The 22883-nt window shown below is 38.6% G+C and overlaps 1 protein-coding gene across 2 annotated transcripts; it reads left to right on the top strand.

Annotated features, from left to right (window-relative positions):
* The first annotated feature begins 2416 nt into the window (after positions 1 to 2416).
* AADAT (aminoadipate aminotransferase) lies at positions 2417 to 21290 on the top strand. Of its 2 annotated transcripts, none has more exons than XM_062573768.1 (14): positions 2417 to 2457; positions 3887 to 3955; positions 5540 to 5708; positions 6764 to 6896; positions 7537 to 7611; positions 8875 to 9084; positions 9590 to 9655; positions 10650 to 10732; positions 11960 to 12056; positions 13517 to 13578; positions 15990 to 16054; positions 17515 to 17621; positions 18273 to 18374; positions 19567 to 21290. In XM_062573768.1, exons 2-14 carry the CDS (start codon positions 3889 to 3891, stop codon positions 19606 to 19608), a joined length of 1278 nt encoding a protein of 425 aa, XP_062429752.1. In that variant the 5' UTR covers positions 2417 to 2457; positions 3887 to 3888; the 3' UTR covers positions 19609 to 21290. The 2 variants fall into 2 exon arrangements, with proteins under 2 accessions (XP_062429752.1, XP_062429751.1); XM_062573767.1 differs by lacking the exon at positions 2417 to 2457 and adding an exon at positions 2688 to 2880.
* The last annotated feature ends 1593 nt before the right edge of the window (positions 21291 to 22883 follow it).

Genomic DNA, 22883 nt, shown 5'->3' on the forward strand with positions numbered 1-22883 from the left:
GCTTTCTTCTTGACCCTTTCAAAAGGGATGCCGCTTTGGTATTTCTGAAGCCCCAAGGAACAAAGGAAACAGGGAAAGGATATAATTTACCTAATCTCTGACTCCCTCAATTCAAAATGCCCTTTTTTTTGGGGGGGGGGGAGGGTGTACATGTTTGCACATGCATGTAACTACCTACTTTTGCCTAAACAGGCAGATATTTTGGAGAGATGTAGTATACATTTTATAAAGACAAGAAATACTGCTCATTAAAAACAACCCATATATGGGTCTTACCAGTGAATAGCCAATTGTTTCATGAATTATATAGACTCGTGGCAGCCTTTGTTCTAACTGTCTATGTAATACACCAAGACAGTAAGAAAATAACTATTCTTACCACAGCAGGAAAACAGAGCACTCATTTTGATTTGTGGTTGCTAAGGAATATAAACAGTGATGAGCAAACTGCAGAGACCTGCCATATGAATTTAGTGGGGATAGGCATCCTAACATTTGTATAATTTTAATTTTTTTTTAATTTGTTTCAATAGGATGACACTGTAATTGGTTAGAGACCAAACAAAGCCCACTGAAATCAACTTTTCACTGGAGTTTGGTTTGTGCAGCAAACCACAACACGGACAACCTAGAAATGAAAAGAAAGTTGCATTCAAAACAACTCAGATTCAATCAATGCTTTCACAATCAGTTCCCCGTGGAAGTTTGATAGCTATTCATTTGCATTTATGTAGGGAGGTATTCATATACCAAATGGTTTTCTTTATAGGCTACTAATTTCTGGATTAATTTTTATTTATATGCCTGTCCTTTACAGTTTGTCTTTATCATATTATTAGAAAGGTGATTACCTAAATTGGAGCAGTCCATAAAAGTCAGTGCTGAAATACAATTTTCACTGAAATATTGCTTGCACACCAATTAAGCAAACAACACATCCTTATCTGCACTGCTAAAACTAGGAAGGAATGCCCTCTCTACATCACATCACTCCATCTAAAAATGGAGATTATCAGCAGATCCTAGCACTGCACAAAATCACCTAAATAAAGATAGCTTGCCATGGTGCCTCCTCTTTTTCCAAGAGATATTTCACTCAAATACCAACCCTGTCTACAGCAGGTCTTGGAAGGTGTCAGATAACGTGTACTTAAAATTCTAGGCATCTTAAAGTCATGTTAAATTTGTTGATTTAAAACATAGAGTCTTCTGGTGCTCACTCCTTCCATCCTTTTTACTCTCTTGGCTTCAAGTTACCTAGGAATACCCACATATTGCAAATCATGCCTGATTTCACATGTCTTAACTCCAGCTATAGAGTGGCCTGAAAAACAAACACATTCTTTTCCACTTGGCACTCAGGAGCAAAGACCAAGGTGGCACTGAATTACAAAGTCCGAAGCTGTGACCAGAAAACAGCTGTGAGCTACCAGACTTTTCTGAGTAGGAGGGGGCAGTGTCATGGGTGGCACAAGCAACAGCACATGCCACCCATGCAGGAGAGGACACACAGCAACACAGCCGACTCCAGTTTCCCCCTCAAAGCCATCCTGCTCAACTGTGAAAAAAATTTTACTTCTAGATGTCCCAGCTCAGATTTTGATCCAAAATCCCTTCCCTTTCATCAGCAGAAGCCTTAGGGAAACCACATAGTCAACTGGATCAGAGCATAACCTGGCTGAAAAACTCCTTTTTGTAGCATTTTAACCCAGGTGAGCTCCTCCATCCCACGCAGCTCCAAAACAACAAGCCACAGCAGCCAGAGGCAGGACCGCTGTCCTGCGGCTTTAGGAAGCTCTAGGTGTGAGGACAGGCAGACCTTCAGCTATTCATCCTCGCTTCCCTGACCCCAGCAAGACAACGCTGGTTCTACCTCTCATTTCACAGCGCTGCCCCCTTTGCTAGGGATTAAAATAAAAACAAAACCAGAAAAAAGAACCACCCCAGACTGCTGGGTTTACCGAACATGTCTGCTCCCTTAGGCCTAATCATGCGGATAAAAGGAAAATCAGAGGACCCCCTCCTCTCTTTCTGCCCACCCCACGCTTTCACCTCACCTCCCTCTGTTTGACCCGTCCCTGGGGGCGGGCACGCATGAAGGCGGGAGGAGCTTCCCCACCACTGCCCAGCGCACCTGGCCTTTCCCTACGCCTGGCCACGCGGCACCCGCAGCTCCGCCCTCATTTTCGAAGCGCTGGGCAGAGGTGCCGGCGCGGCCGCTGTAAAACACCCGCGCCTCGCCCGCGCTCTTCCTCCCCCCGCGGCTGGGGAGCGCCTGCCCTCCTCATCCTCCTCCTCATCCTCCTCAGCCGGCACCCGCGGGCGCGGCCCCGCCCCAACGGCCCCGCGCGCGCCCACCCGCCTCTGGGATCCGCCCCGCCGCGCGCAGGCTCGCGCGTGCGCAGCGGCGCGGACCGCCGAGCGCTGCTCCAACGGCTGCCGCCGCCGCCGCCGCCGGTAGGTCCGCGCGGGCGGCGGGGCCGGGCGCGCCGCCCCGCCGGTGGCTCCCTCCCCGCGAGCAGGCCGGGGGAAGCGCGGTCCGGTCCCTCGGGGGTGGCGCGGGCCATTTGGCCCGGGGGAGTCCGGAGGCCGCCGGCGCGGCGCGGCGCGTCCCGTGCCCGAACGGGCGGGGAGCCCCACGCACAGCCGCCTCCGCACCCCCAAGACGAGCGCCTCAGAAAGCGGCGAGACCTGTCAGATTGCCTCCAGAACGTGCCCCGAGCCGGCCTTTCGGCCTCGGGCTGGAAGCAGAAATAAGTAGAATAAAAGCAGCTTTGCCTGAAATGATAAAACAAGCCTTTGTGTATAGAAAAATGGCTATTGCAGGCCCTTGTGTGCCTCTGCTAGGGAGAAACCTCCTTGGGGTAGAAAAAACACCCAGTAAGTTAACCTTTCTTTCTTTAAAGGCACGAGTGGTTTTTTTTTTGTTTTTTTTTTTTTTTTTTTTTGTTTGTTTTTTTTTTTTTTTTTTTTTAAGTGCAGCGTTGCTTGACAATATTTTTAATCAATGGTAAACACAAGCATATTAGTATGGCTGCTAGAGAATTATTTTCTGCAAACAGCAAAAGCAGTATTCAAAATTCTAGACTCTTTTCACCACACATTTGATTCCTGTGTTTTTCTTCTCTCTGAATAAGAATATAGCTTTCTTGCAAGAATAGGCCTTGAAGCTTCCTGCAGGAATGTTTTTCAGTGTTAGCCTAGTTGCTTTTGACACCAGGGAAAAGGGGAAAAAATACAAGTCTAAAACACTTTGAAAGACATGCTTAATTATCCTTGCTAAAAAACACCTGTCTTCTATGCTGACAAGTGTTGTGACACAACTATAGCTTGCAAAAGTTAATGCATTTTAAATGCAGCCTTTAATACAGCTAAAGAAATTTAGTTGGATTCTCATTTAAAGAGCTGATGGGTGCTTAAGATCTGTCAGATCTCTAAATTTGTAATCTGTTTTTAGAGCTCCACAGCATGAAGTGAAGGTGGGGGAGGAAGGCTGAGGGTTGCTTTTATTTGTTTGGGAACCACTGAAAGTGCTTTAAGAGGAATATTCAGTATACACTGTTCATTAACAGACCAAATTCTCCAGATCAAAGCTACATTGCTCTTTGTATTCATTGGAATACAAGCATTTGACCTAATCTTACTGTGTTACTGGAAAGCTGTAGCAGAACTAGTAAGTAGAAACATTCCAAACTCCAAAAAGATAAATTCCTTAAAAGTGATTTGAACAGCAATAAATTGACATTTAATTTATAAAACAGCATACCTATGGAGATGATGAATTGGAGGTATTATTTGTGGAAGATGCACATGTAGATATGTTGATGCCCTGAGACCTATTCCTTTTTCCAGGTTAATGTCCAACTAATTGCGCTTTTCCCCACAGATATGAATTACTCTCGGTTCATCACCTCTGTGAGTGCAGCAAGAAAAGCATCTCCAATAAGACTTCTAAGTGAGTACACCCCTGTCCTTTACAGGATCCTTTAAAAATGTGATCCTGCCTTTTGGATTTTGCTAAGACATCGTGGCTAAATACCAGAAAAGGCTCAAGAGAAAGCCATGCAGTAACCTGACAAGTATTTGCAAGGCTGGTTTGATAACTGCCTTGACTTTTGTAAAGTTGAGATGTCAAGCAGGTATAAAGATGTATAAAATGAATAGCCTTGAGCCATTTCAGAAAACCATCCAGACTAAGTAACATTGTTTTTACATATCTGAAAAGTCTCTGCTACTGTCTCCGAAGTAGAGCTTTTAGCACACCTTGCTGCTGAATTTACACAGGTTGTTCAGGAACAAGCAACTGCTAATGACTTGAACATTAGTCCCAGTTAAATGTTTCTTTCCACTTAGCTTTTCTATACCCTGTTAAAGTTCTCCACCCCAGACAATGTTATTAATACTATCTTATATAATCTTCTGAGTGACATAGAAAAGTTCAACTGTCTGCTTATGTACTCAGTTAAAATCTACACAGACCTGACAATCAGCATGAAACATACTACTAGTTAAACCTTTACCAGGGATCAATTTCTTTTCTTGGCTGTTCTGTTTTAATGCTTCATACAGCTACTGCTTATTCAAGTTTAATTCAGTTTAGATATTCTGTATGCACTTTTTTCAAGTGATACATTGATACTGGTAACAGAAACATTAAGTAACTTGGCATATGCAGAAAGACACATATTGAGGATGCAGTTTTGATGACACAGGAGGTCTTCCTGCTAGATCAAGTCACAGACATGACCCACATTGGGCATGAATTCTCTCCCAGTGGTCAAATGTGCTAATAAGTAGTGGAGAACAAATTTAATACGAGGAGGCTTTAGACCAGATGTACTGTTATCTGTCCTCTCATATCTAGTATAAAAGCATTAAGCAAGCATGAATGCCATATTGTGAGCTGTTAAACTTAATGCAATCAAGTGCCCTTGCCTGATTGAGCTCCACTCTGTGCTGCCTGCAGAGCATAGATTCGATCTGAAGGACTATGAAATCGTGACATTAAAGCAAGAGTTGTCAACATTTTCTTCACAGTACTTTATTTACACTGTGCTGGTGCCACTAAAGCTGTGCTGCCAGAAATGCTCCCACTCCCTTACAAAAAAGGCTGTCATCATAGATGTTTACTAGTTTAGGCCACACCACTGCCACATCAGCTAGAGCGAGGCTGAACTTAAAAACTAAGCCAATCATTTGAAATATCATTACAATAAATTCTTGAAGCTTAAAGATACATCACAGAAGTTTGTAATAATAGAAGAGCAATTCAAACAAGGTAAAAAATATTATAATATTCTTTTAAAACATAGGGGTTTTTTTCTTCGAAGAAGGTAATTTGATTAACATCTATTTAGTCAAAGTAGAAAGACAAGTTTAAAAAGCTATCATTCTTTTCAATTCCTGGCTCTTCATTAACTATTAAAAAGTGAAAATGGAACAAACTACCTCTATGGCTCTTTATTATTTACTGAACTAAAGGATGTAACCACCTGTTGCAATAATCAAAATGTAATCAATGTCTTTTTCTTTACTCTAGCTGAACTGATGCAGAAGTCTCCTTCATCACTCATCTCACTGGCTGGAGGGGCACCAAACCCTAACACTTTCCCATTTAAGGCAGCTACTGTTGCCATTGAACATGGAACTGCTGTTGAAATTGGGGAAGATTTGATGAAGAGGGCTCTCCAGTACTCCGCCTCAGGAGGGTACCTGTCAAGGCAGCTTACACTTCAAGATACCAGCATCAAACTATCATAAAATTCCTTTATTTTAATTGATCTTTACAAAAAAAGGGTTTACATTTAGTTTTCCTCTATATGTAGATTACATTTTTTAAGCAGAAAGTTCTGAACAGATAAGTAATTTTAAAAACCTAGTTTTAATTTTTATCAAGCCAGAGCATTTGCTGGCTGTTAGTATTTTAGAATCAAGATTCCAGGATCACTGAGAAGGCTCATTATGTTAGGAAATAAGATACTCATTACATGATACTGCATTGCAGCACATAGTTTTGACATTGTGGAATATCCATTGAGCTCTTATTTGGTAAAATATATTAAATAATTAACATTTATAGTTTGTGGTAGCTGAGGTATTTATAGTATTGTCACATTTAATACAAAAAATTGCATATATCAGTGAAGTTACTTTAGCCCTCTGAACTCCCCAGCTAACAGTACTGAGTCAGCCCTGCGACAGGTTGCAAAAATATTTGGGTACCTAGATGCACACAGTGGACTTACTATTTTAATATTTTAATGGAACACAGCCTAAGTACTCAGTCGCTTGTGAACTTTGTAGAAAGTTTTACCATTTTTAAGACATACTTTTGAAAAAAATCTTTTTCTGAATTCTTTATTTACATGCAGCCTATTAGCAGCAGAAGTGTTGCAAGCTTTGTTACATCTCCACATTAAGTCTGGAGAGATCATTCCTAGGAGTGGATATTGTTCAGCCTCCATCCTCAGTTCCATCCTTGGTGAAACATTTCTGCCCAAACCTTGTTATGGTAATTTGGTGTATTGATGGTAGATGCTTATCTCCCCTGCTTTTCCATCAGATAAACACTTACTTCATTTTCACTATTTGACAAGAGTTGTTACAAAATCAGCATCCACGTATATGGACGTTCAGCATCTTGAACGTCTTGACAGTTCAAGAAACTAAATGCAGGGCTGCTGCATGCTAAGTGACTGATTTAGGGGAACAGATTAGCCTCAGCCCATACAAGATATTAGATGCACCTCAATTTATGTTTCAGGATTCCAGAACTGTTGTCTTGGTTAAAAAATTTTCAGAGGAATCTACATAATCCCCCCACAGCCAGCTACAGTCCTGAGCAAGGACAAATGGAAATGTGCATCACAACTGGCAGCCAGGAAGGCTTATGTAAGGTAAGACCAATATGTTAAACATTACTTCGTTTGGAGAGAGATGTATTCTTCAGTTGGTTCAGTTATACCCAGCATAAGTGCCACTATGTAACACTTGCAGAGTAGTTTCAATGTCTCACAGAATTATCAATACAAGATAATAGAATTTAAATAAAATTGTTGCATCAGTCTCATCTGTCAAAGCTACATGAATGGGTAAAATCAAAAACCATTTCAGAGAATATATCATAAAGTAACATTTATTATTAGTCATAGGCCACTAAGTACATTGATGCATTATTTGCTTTACCATAACTCAATTCTAATTATGTTAGACTTCCTTAAAAATAGCCCTTTTCAGTCCACTGATACTTCTGCTTGGCTGATTCTTCCTGAAACTGAAGCACTATTTCTTTTATATGGTATTAGAGAGCTGTCTTTCCATTTCAAATTGGTATTCTCTAGCTGATTATCTAGCTTCATTTAGCTTCTAAAGCAGAGTTTTAATCCATTCATTGTTTTCTTAGACAGCGTAGTTAATTAAATGGTTATGGAAATGCTAATATGTAATCAGGATTTATAATCCCATTAGGAAGTCAGAAATACGAAGCATATGTACAAGAATGGCACAGTCTTTCTAAAATACAGTTTTCTTTCGTAGGTGTTTGAAATGCTCATTAACCCTGGGGACAATATCCTTTTGGATGCACCTACATATTCTGGGACACTAGCAGCTGTAAGTTTTCTTTAAGAACAAAATGTTGCAAATATCACATTTGTTTATCATGTAAATAAACAGCAAGTTTGTTTGTTTAGTTGGTACATGATCTGCAAGTTTATACTCATTGTATTTACTGCAAAAATATATCTGAGAATGAAGTTTTTAGTATTATTCCCATGAAGTTCATAAAGATTAATTCATAGAAGCTTTTAAGTCTAAACATTCTATAAAAGATATTCCCAGAGCTCCTCTTCTGATTTCTGATTCATTCTAAGGCTAAGATCACATTTGAGATTGGAAAGAAAAAGCCATCATGACCAAGTCTGATTTAAAGCAATTTTATAAAGTGGGTATTTGAACATGTCAGCTTGTCCATCTGATCAGTTGGTCCAATTATACTGTTCCATTAACAGCATAACATGGGAATAGGCCTGAAACATCCGTATGAGTTTTAAGATGAAAGTTAGTAAGAACTATACAAAATCAGCAGTGTTTACTTCTGAAAGGTAATTTAGTCTGTATGTAGTTGAATGTAGACTCAAAATGTGTGACAATTGAAAGAAGGGTTAGGATAGATAATGCACCACTATTTCAATATTTTTCCCCTGTGACAAAAGCTATCTTGATGTTCCTGGCTGTGCTAATTTTCAGAGTACATCTTTCACTAAAGAGAAATGCTTCATTAAAAACTTATTTTCACACTTTTGTTACTGCAGCAACTTGCATTTTTATTTTAAAATGCAGAGCTACATGGTGCTAATAGAAATTCCACAAAGGGAAGACTGCATGCTTTTTGTTATTTTTTTCCTGTTTCTTTACACATGGCATCAATATGTCACTGTTAGTAACACCATTTCATTCTCCCTTGTATTGCTGAATGTATCTATCAAGAACAGGAGGAAAGTGCAGTGAACTTGCTCTGTGTTCAGAGCATGAGGAGTCCTAGGTTAGCATAGACCACAAATTCCTGAGATGTCTTTCAAAATGCAAAGCCATGTGCTCTTTCCTACATAAGGACAGCAATTGGTCTTCAGAGTGACCCACTTCTTGTTTAGCTGAACAGAGCAAATAGAAGATAGTGTTAAGTTGAACAAGTAAATTCAGGCAAACTTTTCCCTGAATCATGAGCAAATTGGGTTTGAGACAGCTATAATAAATTCATTACTCATATGTCTAGATTTTTAGAAAGACTTTATCACTGAAATTTTACCATATCAATGACAAAGTGAAGATTTTAGAATTACAGGATCATGACAATTTTGTTCCTCCTGTCAACAGCTGAGACCTTTGGGTTGTAACATAATTAATGTTCCTAGTGACCAACATGGCATTATTCCAAAAGCTCTGAAGGAAATTCTGTCTTCTTGGAGCCCTGAAGATGTAAAAAGCCGTAGCCACAATATCCCTAAATTCCTGTACACTATACCAAATGGTTGCAACCCAACTGGAAACTCTTTGACCACAGAGCGCAAGAAGGAGATATACCAGGTACGTCGCTGAGGCCTAATGCATCTTGTATATGAAAATGGATAAGTTTTTTCAGTTGTGGGTACCTCGTGTGTGTCCTTTAAGCCTGTTACTTACTCCTCCCAGTACTTGTTCCTAGTAGAACCTCTTTCATGACAACTCTTCTTCTAATGCAGGCTATGCATTAGATAAATTGTTCTTGCCATAGTAGCCCATTTCTGGCTGGTGTCTTTCCCATGAGCTTCAGATTGGGCTTATCATAAGTGTTCTGCATGGTATGAGCACTATCTGGAGCAGACCTTTGGTTATATACCTGTCCTTGTAGTGTAAGTACTATGCTTACCCATGTAATTGCTTGATATCTAAATCTGGCATTTGAAAGCTTCTCTTGATGTGGTCTTGCTTGTAGGGAACGAGCAATATGTAGGATCAGAATATGGTCCTGGAAATAGGTCCAGGATATGTGAAGAATTGAATTTTCAAAATTTTTACTGAATATTATCTTTATATTAATTTCTTTATTTAGCTTGCAAGAAAATATGATTTCCTTATAATAGAAGATGATCCTTACTACTTTCTTCAGTTTGAAAAGGTAATTTGTTTTCCATGCTTCTTAGCACCTCCTTTTCCAGTCCAGAAGAGAGCAAGCATTTGAGCTATGGGTGTTCCTGCATGCTTCTCCTTCATTTCCTGCCAAATTAGTTGTAAGCCTAACAGCCATTCCATTTCTCTGTTTCTTTCAGTTGTGTCCCCTTTGAGGCATTTTATCACTTCAGGCCAGTTAATCACTATGGTTCAAATTCCTCAAGCATTATACAGTGAAAAATTTCCTTCATTAGTCAGAAAACAAGAACAGCTCTCTCTGCCTCCAGAACAAAACATGTACCACATCACACACCAATGAAGCAGCACTTCCAAGTAGCAGCCTCTTAGTGTTCTTTTCAGTCCAATCTCTTACTCCATTCAGTACAAGACCACAGCTCCTTATCTGCCATATCCTATTTCCACGCCTTTGTCTTATGGGGGCCCCAAGCAAGCTCTCCCACAGACCACAGGAAGTGGTATTGGGTAGGCAGCTTCACTTCAGGGAAAATGTTCTGATCCCAACAAGATCCTCAAAATTTGGTCATACCTTCTGGGTTTTTGTTTTGTTTTTCTTTCCCTTTTTTTTTTTTTTTTAATAAAGCTAAAAGCCAATGGGACTCATCTTAGAAACTATAATGTCTTTCCATACAGGCCGTAAAAAAATCTTGGCAGAGAATGCATTATTTGTCTCTTTCTGCTTATAGCATCAAACCAAAACTTGAACTGAGCACTTGTGTGCAGAGCTGTGAGTAAAGCACCAAAAAACACTGATTTTTGTAGTTGACTTTCACAGAATATTGTCATCACATCCCAGAAAGCTGGTCTAAACAATCATCTGTCAACAAGTTACTGCATTTGTCTTTTGAATGTTCATCTAAAATATTTATCATCATAAAAAACCTCCCTTAAGAAATAATTATGTCTTCATAGTAAAGAAAGTAATTCCATCATAATCCTTATTAGCAACTTGAATTTTATTTTTTTTTTATTTTTCTTCCAAGCCATGGGCTCCAACTTTCCTTTCAATGGATGTGGATGGCCGAGTTATCAGGACTGACTCTTTCTCTAAAATTCTGTCATCAGGGTAAGGCCAGTTTCAAACTGCTCAGCCTGCTGTTTCGGGCACAAAACTAATACTACATGCAAAATGATCAGATACACTGTACTTTTCTCAACTAATACCTATATATTTCTGAAAAATACTTTCAGATCTGCAGTTTTGCTTACTTTTCATGCCATTTCTTGGCAGTCATATAACTCCACGGAGTCCACTTCTCTTCCGATACTGGTTGTTAAGCAACTCCCCCCACACCATTCTTACAGATATCGTATAGGCAAAAAGATTGAGATGCTGGATTCCAGCTCTGTTCCTGGAACTTCTAGAAACTTTGCTCCCTTATTACTTACATTATCTTCTTCTACTTCTTTCTCTTTTTCCATTCCAGCCGACTGTTAGGCACCTTGCAGTGTAGGAGAAAAATGACAATATTCTCCTGCATAAACTAATCAGAGGGTTATACTGACCTCTCTTGTCTTCTAGCTTTAGATTTCTTTCAAGTTGTTTCCACCTGCCTGAATAACTAAGCTAGCTGTTTTCCGCTTCACAGAAATCAACATATTTGATTTCTAACATTCATTTGTTTATTATTCTAATAGATATAAGAAAGTAATCCACTGGCAACTAGTGGATTGTAACTCCTTCCCTGAGGGACTGAGGAGACAACGTGATGCTAAGTGTGGTTGCACTGTCAGAAGTGACACTGCAAAAAAGGCATGATGCAATTTTATCTTTGTCAAAGACATATGAGCTCACTGGTTTTATTTTTCTTCAAATAAAAACACCAGTCAGAATCTGTGAGTAAAGATGGATTGTAAGCATTGAAACATGAATAAGACTCTGGTCTATCAATATAAATTCCACTTACTCTGCAACAATGAAAGGGAGTAAAAACAAGTGAGCCTGTCTTGCCAGCTCCCATCTGCTTTTTCATAAAGCCTGAGCATCCATAATTTTTGATTATGTGAAAATCTTTTTCTTCCCTTTGATTCATGTAGCCATTCTGGTTTCAGAGGAAAACTTAAAAATGTGGCATGTCTTGAAGTCTCAGAACTAGGAAGCAATTAGCATTTTTTTAATACTAATTTCATGACTCTGAGACTCAGCTCCTAAGTTGCATAAACTTAAATGCATGAGTGAGCCTCATGATACAGAGCTACTAAATGGTTACATGTTTTCCCAGTTACAAGTTAAACCATAACTCACATAAAGGATTAGCACACTATTTCTGTAATCTTTTCCTCTTTCTTCTAGGTTGAGGATAGGCTTTCTGACAGGTCCAAAGCCTCTTATCGACAGAGTTATTCTACACATACAGGTATCAACAATGCACACCAGTACTTTCACACAGGCAAGTACCAAACTGCCACCTGGATTGTATTTGGAAAACAACAACAGATCCCAAGTTACATCAAATAACGAACAGCTTTTATAAGCACTCTGCACTTTTTCAGCTTTGTTTTTAGTAAGGCTTGCACATTTTTGATTCTTCCAAAGAAAGAGAAGCCACCATAGAAATTACAACTGGAGCTTAAGGGCGTCTTAATGTATGGAAAGCACCACTGCTTCAGCAAATATGGTATTAGCTCTAGGATTTTAAGAATGAATTTAAAATAGGTCACTGTGAGTTGCCTCTCTTGCCAGTAGATTCATTTGAAAAACCTCAATATAAAGCACATATTGGAATTAATTGGACCTTTTTCTTCCATTTTTAATTGTACTTGGTAGTAAAGTTAATACTGGCAGCTAATAGGTTGTAAAACAGTATTCTAACTAGAGACCCTTTATATTCAGCAGTAAAACAAGGAGATCTTAAGCATATTTGCATAGGCATCCATCTTCCAGCTCCATTAGTTCATCATAGAGGCAGCATTAAAACAGAGAGGCTAATATGGGGGAAAGTTACTCTAAAGTAATGTGCATTTTCCTCCCTTTTTCTCCCAGATTCCTCTAATTAGCTCTCCATCTATTCCTTTGTCTCCCCCGCCTCCTTCCTAAGATTAACATAGTCCTTGGAGATAGCAGTAACGTGGACTATAGTGATCTGTTGCTGCTACCACCTTTGTTTAGTAAAGGGCTCCAGTTCCTTGCCCCAGTATAACTCTGAGGAACATATAGGGCTATAAGGCTTATATATGGGGCTTTGCTTGATAATTGAGGAAGTTTAATTGAGGAATTTAGGTTGAGGGAGGTGATCCTGCCCCTCTACTCAGCCCTGGTGAGGGCTCATCTCAACAGTCTGAGGTCTCAGACTAGAGAGAGCCCAGTTCTGGGCTCCCCACTACAAGAGAGACGTGGAGCTACTGCAGAGAGTCCAGCGTAGGGCTATGAAGATGGTCAGTGGCCTGGAGCATCTGCCCTATGAGGAACAGCTGCGAGAGCTGGGCCTCTTCAGCCTGGGGAAGAGAAGACTGAGGGGGGATCTTACCAATGTGTACAAGTCCCTGAAGGGAGGGTGTCAAGGGGACGAGGACAAACTCTTCTCAGTTGTCCCGTGTGACAGGACAAGAGGCAATGGGCAGAAACTGAAGCACAGGCAGTTCCGCCTGACCTTGAGGGGGAATTTCTTCCCTGAGAGAGTGACAGAGCCCTGGAGCAGGTTGCCCAGAGAGGTGGTGGCTGTGGAGTCTCCTTCTCTGGAGATCTTCAAGGCCTGCCTGGATGCAACCCTGTCTACCATGCTCTAGGTGCCCCTGCTTGAGCAGGGGGGTTGGACTAGATGATCTCCAGAGGTCCCTTCCAACCTTACTGATTCTGTGATGATTCTAAGTGACCTTTTTAAAATACTAATGGTGTGTTTTATTTCTTTAGATTATGATATCACAGCTTCTTCAGCAATGGGGAGAAAAGGGTTTCTTGGAGCATATAGACAGGTAGGATCATGTCATATGCTGAATCCCATCATCACTTAACATGCTTTCCGCATTTTGTTACTTACAGCAAACATTCCTTGCAGTAAACAGGTCAGAGGAGCTACATCAGTTTGAAGTAGATATATGTGTAGTATTAGACCAAATGGATAAGAAAGGTCACAAGGAGGGTCAAGGCATGTGAGGTATCTCTACATAGTGGCAGTGTGCCAGTCCTCTCACACAGTGGCTATGCAACTCCCATCTAAAAAGGGCCCAAGAGGACCCTGTGATCTACAGGCCAGTGAGTGTAGCTTTCATCCTTCATAAAGTGGTAAGGTTAGAGCAAAGAATGTGATCACCAAGCCTACAGTCTATTGAGAAAGAGCATGTTAGAAAGTCATGACAGGGTTATCAAATGATTTGTTTTTTACCTTGTGAAATATCTTTTCTACATATACCTATTACACAATTTCAAAATAGAAATCTTGCCTCACTAACTTGGCAGGGATTTACCCTCTAACATCCCTAATCCAGTGGTTGTGCAAACTAGAGGAATACAGGCAGAAAGAATTACAGAAAGCAGCCAGGTTCACCTCCTTTCCACAAACACTGCCTTTATCCATTGCCGCTCTTGAAGACACGATACTCAGCTAAGATGGACCACTGGTCTGACCCAGCAAGGCATTTCTTATGTAGTGACCAACATGCATTTGTATTTCATTTACTGCACTAGAGAAGCATAGTTTCTCTTTAGTATTTATGATTCATCTCCAGTGAAGCACTGGAATTGCAAGCTTCCCACACTACTGCTGCTTCCCACATGGATAGCATGTCACACTTTTACAGGAGTATGACAAAAATTCTTGTATTTGACTCTAACAGCTAGTTTTATCCCCAACCGCCTGCTTGCCTTTTGTCTCTGCTATAAGCCCCTATCTTTGATTTGTTTTAGGTAGCACAGGATACACATTAAAACACAGGAATAGGGATAGATTTTGCAGAGGAGCTCAGACCACACATTAGCTCATCTTTGAGCAATTAAAAAAATACATCCTGTATATGTCTCTTAGCCTACCTTGTGTTTGTGGAAGGCAGGCATCTATTCTTGAGCTAAAGGACTTTCTTCCTAGTGAGCACAATGAAAATAGTGCTATAGTAGGCTAGCTCCAAGCCTTTATAACCTTCTAGACTCCTTTGTCAGGTGACTTATTGATTAGGCTCAACAGGTAACTGTAACCAGGTGATTTCAATGATGGGCAAGGTTGATTTGTTTGCTCATGCTTCTCAGTAGAAGCTAGTGTATTGTTTGGAGTATTTGCATCCCTGTGAAAGCCCTGCCTCACCAGTATTTACGATTTCTTTCCTTTGTAAAAATAAAAGGACAACAGAGAAAGCAAAAAAATCACAAGGCATATGTGATGTAGTAAAACTGTGTATAAATGTTTTAACATTTCATGCAGAATGTAGTAACTGGTACAGGCAGAGTGGTAGACTATATAAGCTTTTGATGGTGTCAGCATTTGTCTATGGATTATGTAAAATATATGCAGAAATAAAAGCTACTCATTCAGAGTGTCAAAAAAAAAAGGAAAAAGAAAACTTGTAAAATTATCCAAACTGTTAAGTATAGTATCTCTATAGAGAAGAGAACGCTTTTGCATGAAGCAGACTTGCAAAGTCTACCTCAGGCACTTCTCCTGGGTCTACTGCTGCAGAATCACAGTTGTATCAATTTATATCAACACAAGTAGTCACTGCACAAGATTGTGCACAGGACTGTGACAGGTTCAAGTCCTGTTGGAACTTGGGTTATGCTCTTTTCTGCCAGTACGAAACTGGAAGAAGTCGTTATTTGGAAGTTTTGCTTAAATTGTGAGGGATGTATGTTCAAAGGTTTAGAACGGAGGAAGCTGGCAGAAAGTCATGACAGGGTTATCAAATGATTTGCTTTTTACCTTGTGAAATACCTTTTCCACATATACCTATTACACAATTTCAATCCAAATGCACAAATATTGAGTATGTGCTTTTGCACATGCGTAAGTCCTTCATTTTCTTCTGTGTGCTGTCAGAACTCAGGTACTGCTAGCAGGGCTTGTATCCACCAATATGACAGACAGAAAGAATGTAATATAGAGAGAGTTAATAGTGCATTTTCCATTGCATAGGTAAGGCTTAAGAAACAGGTGCAAAGGCAATTCCTCTTTTTTGTGCTGGAGATACACTGGAGATACATTCAAGACTTACTGGATACATATAAAACATTTCATATACACAGTAAACTGTATTGTGCCCATCTAGGATATGCTGTTATTTCCACTGAATATTCCCTCTGGTTGTTAAAGTACAAAAGCTTTGTTTTTGCCTTTGGAAACAAAGGATTCCCTTTAGTGTTATGGGATCTTGACTTTGAATTGATTTTTTGCCTTCAGGGTGGTGGAGTTCTACAGAACCCAGCGGGATGCAATGCTCATTGCTGCTGACAAGTGGTTAAAAGGTCAGTGAGAGCAACACAGCTAATTATGTAGACTTTTTTTCTAGCTATTTATCATCTTCATATTCAAGAAAAAGCACTGTAAAGTTCATCTCCTGGCTGAAGTGATAGATAAGCACTATAAGCAAATCAATGGCATTAAATATTAAGCTTAGGATAAATTACTTGGTACCCTTGTTTTCGTGTTTATCTGAAATGGAACAAGGAGATAGTGATGAGAAAAAAGCCCACTACATTACTGTATAAAGAAGTTTTACAAAGGATGTATATTTCAGTCCACTATGTTCTGATACTTTTTTGTTTAAAATCTCTGTCTTTAAAATCTGTCTGGAAATAACCAGGTTTATTGGACTCAATTTAAAAGAAGATATAAATGATCTGTATAATAGCAATTATAATCTTTTTTTTTTTTTTGACAGAAATTAATTTCAAATATCCCCTTTCACGGTTAGTCGCAGAGCACTGAAAGAATCTGATCAACAAAGGAGTGTGTCACTCCTTTTAGTCAGTCTAACGTGGAAGCAACAATAACTATTTATCAACAGACCACCTACCTGGTGGCATATGGGTAGTTGTGTACCATTCAGTCTTTAATGTACTTAGTCTTGCTAATTCAGGGTTTTTAGATCAAAAATATTTCCTCTTTTCTACATGACTCTGAGTGACTAGTAACATAAGCCATCTTTGTCTCATTCCCCAAATATAAAAGGAATGTAATAGCACTGGGTTATCTTAAGGTGGATTGTGAGAATATATTCATATGTAAAAACATATACTGTAATAATAGTAGCTATGTAAGTATGGAAGATTGACCTTTATTTTGTAGATATGTAATGGTTAAATATATCAAGAGCTGGAGAAGATGGCAAGTCAAATAAATAACTTATTCAAAAAACATGTCTGAAAACAGATAAAGAATTTCTTCTAGATAAAGAAAAGGTGCACATTAAGTTTGCATATAGATCTAAGACATAAATCCTTTCCAAGACTTCCCATGCTCCTCATAACTCCCAAGGTCTTCTTTTCTTTGGGGAAAAAATAATAATAATTTTTAATTCAAAGGAAAACAGGTATTGCCTGCAGTTCTGTGCTTTGCAACATATTGATAGTCAATGTCATATTAGGAGAAACTGCATTAGAAGAATGACTTTGGACTCTTTGGAGAAGCTGTTTACTTAATCTGAAAATAATCAATAACTTTAGTTGTTTAGTTTCTTGTTGGGCATTCTGTAGTTCAGAACAATCACTTTCGCACTTTCACACTTCAGTGTATGAATGCAGTAAGCCCAAACCAGTTTGACTGGAGTACTTTAAATTCAGCAAGTGGCATCCTGGCTCCATGGCCGTTTTCTGTTTGAGTTCATTTGAGCAATAAATTCACAAGATTACTGAGTCTATGATGTATTGATTACAGATGGGGCAGGGGTTTCTTTTCTTGATTCCCCCCTTTTCTCTCTCTCCAGGGTTGGCAGAATGGTGCCCTCCTGCTGCAGGCATGTTCTTATGGATCAAAATTAAGGGAGTTTCTGACACACAGCAGCTGATCATGGAAAAAGCTTTGCAGAAAGAGGTATGAACTATAGCTTAATGGCTTCCAATGTTAAAATGGAATGAGGGAAAGATGAAACAAATTCACCATATCTATGTGCCCATATATGTGTATATGTGAAAAAGGGGGAACTTGCAGTGCAAAATTGTTAAGTCTGCAAGTTTTTGTCAGGCATTGTCACATAGTGTAGTGACTCATTAATGAAATACTTTCATGTCTGTAATCAAATGTTGATATTTAATCTACTTGCTTAAGTTTATCCCATTATATATATTATATACATAATGTATATGGTAATATATATTTTATACACATTCACACACACACACACGATCAGTGAAGGCTGTCCACTGTATCTCTTTAGTAGGAAACATTAAATGTGATTTTATTTCCACAATTTGTAAGACTCATCACTACTGTGAAAACTACAACCTACTTCACAGGTACATTGTAATGATAAGCTAGACCTAACCTATGGCTTTTACAGACCCCTTTCATTTTGTTACGAAAAGTCTTGTTTCTAGGTTTTATGTTTTTGGCTTCTCTTTTTGAGTAGACAAAATATATTAAGCTGTATTCTGAAAACAGTGGTTTAACAATGAGTCTTCTCAGATTTAATTCAACATTATGTAAAGGAATGCTTATAATGGAATGATTAATCAATTTTTTTAGGTGTTACTAGTTCCTGGAGGAGCATTCAATATTGATAGTTCAGAGCCTAGTTCTTATGTCAGAGCCTCCTTCTCTCTGTCTTCTCCAGCCCAGATGGATCAAGTAAGTGAGATGAGGGTTTCCTACATTGTTCTGAAGAACAGTTTCTCATGTAACAGCACTCCCATATTTTCACTTACTTCTCATTATGTGATTTTTGTTTGTTAGTGTATTTGTTTTGGTAATCTTGGGCAATTAAGCAGTACTCTTTAAGTAATATTAGCTGCTGTTTAGACAAGATACTTATATCCAAATGTCCTGAAAGGTATCACATTTTTAGGACCGCTTAATTTTTTTCTGCATCCCACACTTGTAGATTTTCTCACACTCAATCATGACAGACATTATTCCAAAACACTTTACTGAAACCACAGTAAGTTTTGCTACTTGCTTTAGCATTAGCAGGAGCAGACACCATGTATCTTTGTTTCTCAGACTTTCCATTCCTTAAATGGAATAACCTGTATTTATTTTCTGTGTGTTGTCAATTCTTATTACGAAAGAATATTGTTTTTTTTCTTTCAAGGAAGATGCATAAGCCCTGTATTTCATAACTTAGGAACTAATCTTCTGTTTATTTTGGGAACATTTTCAATGTTATTTGGCTATAGCAGTAAAATCACTAGGACAAAGAATACAAGACAGTTATTTATGCAAATTTTATACCCTTTTGATTCAGGCTTTTGAAATAATTCACTAATTTTAGCTGTACTTTCATTCAGCTGTGAAGGTTTGTGGCAGATGTGCACTTCTGTTGCCTATTTCTTCTGTAATTATTGAAATAAATTCATATGCTGACTATTATTGACAGTCAAATTGTATCTTGCCGGAATTGTACTTTTATATGTTTCTCCCTTCAACTATTCTTCCTTTTGCCTTTTAAAATTCTAGCCCCTTATATTGATGTACATTTATAAGAGATACTCTTCCAGAGTTCATTAATTGTATTAAAAATACAGCTCTTTAGTTGCATCTGGATAAGCTTTGAATATCAATATATGTATTCTGTTTCAGAATACTCTATCTTTTTGTTCCTATTAGAGGAATGAGAGCTATGTGAAGCCACGCTACGGTTGAAAGCCCATACAAGTTGTTAAAAACAAAGTAAAACAGCAAATATCAGCAGAATTTTGAGTATAAAGTACTGAGTTCATCTATGTTTAGGGTAGTTGTACTAGTTTTACAGATTAAATATATTGCTTATTTAATAAGTAATGCTGGAATATAAATGCAAACCATCTTTGTGTCATCACAGGCTTTCAGGAGACTGGCTGACCTTATAAAAGAAGCTATATGAAAAGACTATAAATAGAACTCTTTCAGCAATGAAAATCATTTCCAGGAAACATTTATTAACATTTGGGTTTCATCAGAACATTTTAAAAGCAAGCATAATACAGTGGACATTCCCTTAGATGGTACCAGTGCTTGGATTCCAAACTTAGATAATCAACATCCAAAAAAAGGTTTGTAGAGAATGTAAGCATGGATATTTTAATGATTACCATATACAACTTTTTGTGACAATAATACCATACAAAAAAAGATGTAGACCACTCTCAAGATGTCAGTGCAAGTACTGTATATTTTAAGGTGTACATGAATAACAGTGAGAAATAGCCAGCATTAAGGTGTAGCTTCTAAAGCTCACTTTTTCAAAACATCTTTCAATTTGTTTATTTTAAGAGTATCTTGAGTGAATTTCTAAAATTACTCCAAATTTTACCATAAATTTTTTACAAAATTAGTTTAGTCTTTTACAATTATGTATGTAGGGAAATTCTGTTTTGTTTCACAAATAACATCATTAGGTAATGAGGAGGTTAACAGTATACTTTCTGACCTGGTATGAATCACCACATACAGTCATTTTTTAAGTGTGAATGGGAAAATATTTTGAATTCAAACTGAATGTTTAGAAGTAGTTTCTTTTCACTTTGTTATCAGTAGATTTTTTGTGAAAAAATGGTATTTTATACATTTGCTCTATTCAAGTAGCTAATGTTAAGAATTGCTTTCAAGTATTTAATTAAGTTAAACTAAGACCACTCTCTCAGGTCCACATTTGGAATCAATTGATTTGATAGGAAGTTGTGACAAATTTGTTTAAATTTACACTAATTTGCTTTCATTGTTTCAACTAAAAAAAATAGAAACATAAGAGTAAAAAACATTTTGCTTTAATTTTTTGACAAGAATTTGCTTTACTAAATTTATTCCAATTCAAAAACTTTAAAAATACTCAAAAGCAAAATGTTGTTTTCAGTTAAATCCATGGTTTCATTTGAATTGATTTTTTGTTCTGCCTTGGACTTTTGTTTTGTTTTCTGTTTTGACCAGGAAACAGGGAAGTCAGGTACTTAAAAAGTGACACCTGAGGTCATCTGAGCTTTCTTAATCTTAAAGGATATATTCCTCTAGCACCTTATGCTGGAATTGTGTGTGTGTGTGTGTGTGTGTGTGTGTGTGTGTGTGTGTGTGTGTGTGTGTGTGTCACTTTCCTTCTTGTCCTACTACCTTTTTTTGGCTTCTAGGTTTGAAGATTTGAAGATCAATATTTGGTTTTACTAAAATTTACTTCAGTTTTACTAATTTTGTCAGATTAAACTGATGTAAGGACATTAAAAATCTGGACACAATCCAGCAAAATTAGTCTGTGATTAAAAATAGTTATTTGTCCTAAGGTCGCTTGCAATTTGCATGGGTTTTGCAGTTTATTTCCTAGTTTTTAAAAGGTTTTCTGATTACTGGCTTCCATTCCAGTCTGTGAACAATTATTCTGTAGCTATGTTAGAAAATCTCTGGTATGCAAAGGTATGTGTATGTGCTAGTAGAACTGCTCGCCGCTCTTTTAATTAAGCATAAACATCTTTTTGAATGGACTAAGTAAGTAAACAGGGGACATAGTAGAATGAACAATGACACTAGCAGATGTACAAAGCAAGCAAAATGCAAAAAATAAAATGTTATAATCTCTAATTCCTTGTTTTTATCACTCTAAGCATTGGATACTTGCCAACAGGCACAAAGCTTTCAGAAAGTTTTATCTGTTCAGATTCTCCGGCACTCCATAGCTTACACATTGACGTAAGTTTACTTACTCTTTGGATGAAAGCACTGTAGTTTTCCACTGGTAGCACGTCCGTGTTTTACTCGAGTCCTCTGTGTCAGCTGAAGTGCGGCCAGGGAGGGGGAGGCCAGGCCACCGGGCAGGGCCCCCAACACAGCCGCAACCCCACAGGGCCCAGACAGGCCGACCGGAGCGGGGCTGCGGCGGCCAGGCCAGGGCAGGGAAGGCTGCGACGCCGCCGTGGCCAGGCCAGGCCTGGCCAGGCCCCCCGCGGCCCTTCCTCCGCTCCTGCTCCATGGCAGCCCAAGCCAAGGGCACGGTACTTGGACAGTCTCTCTGAACTTGCAAGTTCATTGGGGGAAAAAAAATGTCATTTTTTTACACTTTTTGATGGTGCAAATGGTGTCCAAACTATTAGGGTCCTCATTACACTGATGCTGAGCAGCTATTTGGCAGTTTTCAACCTTGTTTCTTAACCGCATGTCGTAATTTTGAAAGCTCAGATTTTGCTATCATCTGTAAAACAAAAACATGAATTTTCATTTCATGTTCAATTTAGAAAATCATTTTATGCAACAGAATGAGTTGACATAACTGTTTAATTAAAATAATATGATGCTTATGCTTTACAGAGGAATAAATGTAAGCGTTATACAAGACTGATTTCTGTTCTTGGGAAAATACTGTCATCATTGTTAAACCAGATTTAGAATTAGAAAAATGTAATCAAAACATCATTATTAAGCAAGCTTTATGATGGTGATGTGTTTAATAATACATCTTAACTTTCAAACATCTAAATGTTAATTTAGTTGAATTTAAACAAAATGCAATTCCATTTGCTGCACATTAGATCCCTTACGATTGGGTAATTTAAATTAGAGTTAGATTTTTTTTCCCTGACTGTGGTGAATCATATGAAATGAAATTAATTTCCTGAACAATACAAATCAAACAATGATGGTGAAATCTTGTATGCACATACTCTTTTCCTGAACTTCTTAAAATGCAGTTTCTAGATGCCTGGGACAGAGCGTTCATTGAGATTAAACATTGATGGAGGAAGCCATCTGGAGACGAAAGGAAAATGCCAAACAGGGTCATGCAGATAAGAAGTGATGGACAGAGGGTCATTTTTCCCTCTTTTTCTGAGCTATCAAAAAATCAAAAAGCCTCTTGCATTCATAGCTGGATATAAGCAATATGATGCAAGTGGCACAATCTACATTTGAGGAAGAGCGCGTATGGAGGAAGGAAACAACTCCCGTAAGTAGCTCGTCTGGTGCTACCTGCACAGCAGAAGTGTTCCCAGCAGTACCAGCAAGACGTACAGTGAGCTCTGAGGCAATCTGCCTCTAAAGACTCACTTCCGAGTGGTCCAGCACTAACACTTCCAGTTGGGCTTACAGCTTGATTCTACTGGAGTTTCAGGCCTTTAGTAGATGAAAAATCCCTAGAAGTGCTGGACAAAGCACATGACCCAAGCAGTGCTACAGCACAAG

This window comes from Rhea pennata, chromosome 4, assembly GCF_028389875.1.
Source record: "Rhea pennata isolate bPtePen1 chromosome 4, bPtePen1.pri, whole genome shotgun sequence".
Lineage (NCBI taxonomy): Eukaryota > Metazoa > Chordata > Aves > Rheiformes > Rheidae > Rhea > Rhea pennata.

Excerpts from the sequence above, each read along its gene's own strand:
- AADAT (XM_062573767.1), top strand. The coding sequence starts at position 2,784 with ATGATAAAACAAGCCTTTGTGTATAGAAAAATGGCTATTGCAGGCCCT. Across the intron at positions 13,579-15,989 it reads TTCTTGGAGCATATAGACAG|GGTGGTGGAGTTCTACAGAA; the intron begins GTAGGATCATGT and ends TTTTGCCTTCAG. Across the intron at positions 16,055-17,514 it reads TGCTGACAAGTGGTTAAAAG|GGTTGGCAGAATGGTGCCCT; the intron begins GTCAGTGAGAGC and ends CTCTCTCTCCAG.